The 1,764-nt window shown below is 59.0% G+C and overlaps 1 protein-coding gene across 1 annotated transcript in view; it reads left to right on the top strand.

Annotated features, from left to right (window-relative positions):
- Window positions 1–1,764, top strand: part of Muc6 (mucin 6, oligomeric mucus/gel-forming) — a 19,794-nt gene that overhangs the window by 15,770 nt on the left and 2,260 nt on the right. Inside the window, exon 30 of the mRNA XM_023722902.1 lies at window positions 1,155–1,416. Within this exon, the coding sequence (XP_023578670.1) occupies window positions 1,155–1,416 (262 nt within the window). The remainder of the gene's footprint in view (window positions 1–1,154; window positions 1,417–1,764) is intronic.

The raw sequence follows: 1,764 nt of genomic DNA, 5'->3' as shown, positions 1-1,764 counted from the left end.
GCAACTTTCCAAGCATGTCTTGGTCTGAGACCCCACTTCCCAGTGAGTCTCCAACAGTCAGCACCTCTTCAGTAACACTTACCTCTCAGAGCACCACCAGCACTCCACATGTGGTCTCTTCTGCTTCCACCATGAGGCCGCTTTCTACCACCCATCCGGCCACTATGGTTACTGGGGCCAAACCCACTACCCCGCCACTTACCACAACCACCACGGCCATCACACGAACCCACGTGGCATTCAGCACAGCCAGGACATCACCTGTCCATATGACACAACCTTCCTCCACAACGCACCAGCAACCCACATCTTCCCTTACCACCATCACCTCCCACCCCAGCAATACAGGAACCGAGACCACAGGTGCCTCTACCATGTCTACCACACCGAGTATTCCCCACACCCCTTCCTCCACACACTCCTCTCCCACACTGTCAGTCTCCCACACGACACACCACACAGGGCCCACCTCATCTACATCCCTCAAGACCACCAGCCAGTTCCCAACTACTTCTGTGCCCCAGACCTCACCTAACAAGCCTGTGACAATCACCACATCTTTGGTCTCCCCTTCCTCTCAGAGACACAGCTCTCCTACCAGTCTGTCGAAATCCTCTTCTGCCTCTTTTGCTACACCAGTCAGCAGCAGCATCAGCAGCTCACAGCCAGCCCCTGGCCTGACCACAACCACTGCAGCCTCTGTGCCCACTGCCAGCAGCCTTTTGTCATCTGGGCCCCCAAACTCCAGCCACAGCCCTTTGCCCCCATCTCTTTCAAGTCCCACGTCTCCACAAGCCAGCTTCACCACTTCTCTTTCTCCTACTAAGGTTGTGTCCTCCTCTGCCTCTGCCCCAAAGACCTCCCCGAGTTCCCCCTCTCCTCCCTTGTCCTCATCCTCCATGCCCCCTGTAACCGCCATTGTGGTCCCTTCTACTTCGTTTCCAGCAGCACCCACATCGTCCCTTCCCTCTGCTTCTCCCCCTCCTTCTCCCCTGCCTCCCTCAATCTTGCCATCTATCACCTCACCTGTCCTCTCTCCCCTGCCCACCACAGTCACAGTGCACCTGTCCCCGTCCCTGGCCTCCAGCACAGGCTCTCAGTCCACATTCAGGACCACGTCCCAGGCCCCCACACCTTCCACCCTCTCCTCTCAGGCCACCACCTTGCAGGTCACCACTCTTACCAGTATGGCCCTTGTGTCTGGCGTAGTGTCCTCGACCTTGGGGACCACATCTTCCCCCCACTCTCTGTCCACCAACCTCACCACTAGACATCCTGCAGCCACCCAGCTGCCCACATCTACATTCCCGTCTAGCCCATCTGCTTCCCACACCACCTCAGCCAGCACCCTGCAGGCTCAGTCCACTGTGAGGCCTTGGATGTCCCCTCTGGTGACCTCTCCCACTGGCTCTGCAGGTAAGTGCATCCTCCTAGCTGGGGGCAGCATCCCACCCCCCACTCCAGGGGGTCTGACATTCCTTGTCTCTTCAGCCTGCACTCTCCCTGCGGCAGCCTATTGTGACTTTCCAAGCAAAGCTCCCCCAGCTAAGCTCCAGCCCTTGGAAGGGCCTGCCCTCACTGGCCTCTGAGCCTGTGCCTTGCTCCTGGCTCACTCCTACCCATGACCTGTCCTGCAGGTGCCTCCCCCAAGAAACTTGCCTCACTCAGCCGTTGGGGCACTCAGCTGGAGAAGAAAGGGTGCAGGGGCCTTCCCGCCATAGGGTACTCAGCCGGAGGAGGGTGCAGGGGCCCTCCCACCATGGG

This window comes from Octodon degus, unplaced genomic scaffold, assembly GCF_000260255.1.
Source record: "Octodon degus isolate 3935 unplaced genomic scaffold, OctDeg1.0 scaffold00093, whole genome shotgun sequence".
Classification (NCBI taxonomy): domain Eukaryota; kingdom Metazoa; phylum Chordata; class Mammalia; order Rodentia; family Octodontidae; genus Octodon; species Octodon degus.
The sequence above is the reverse complement of the archived record's forward strand: the minus strand, read 5'-3'. Positions and strand labels throughout refer to the sequence as shown.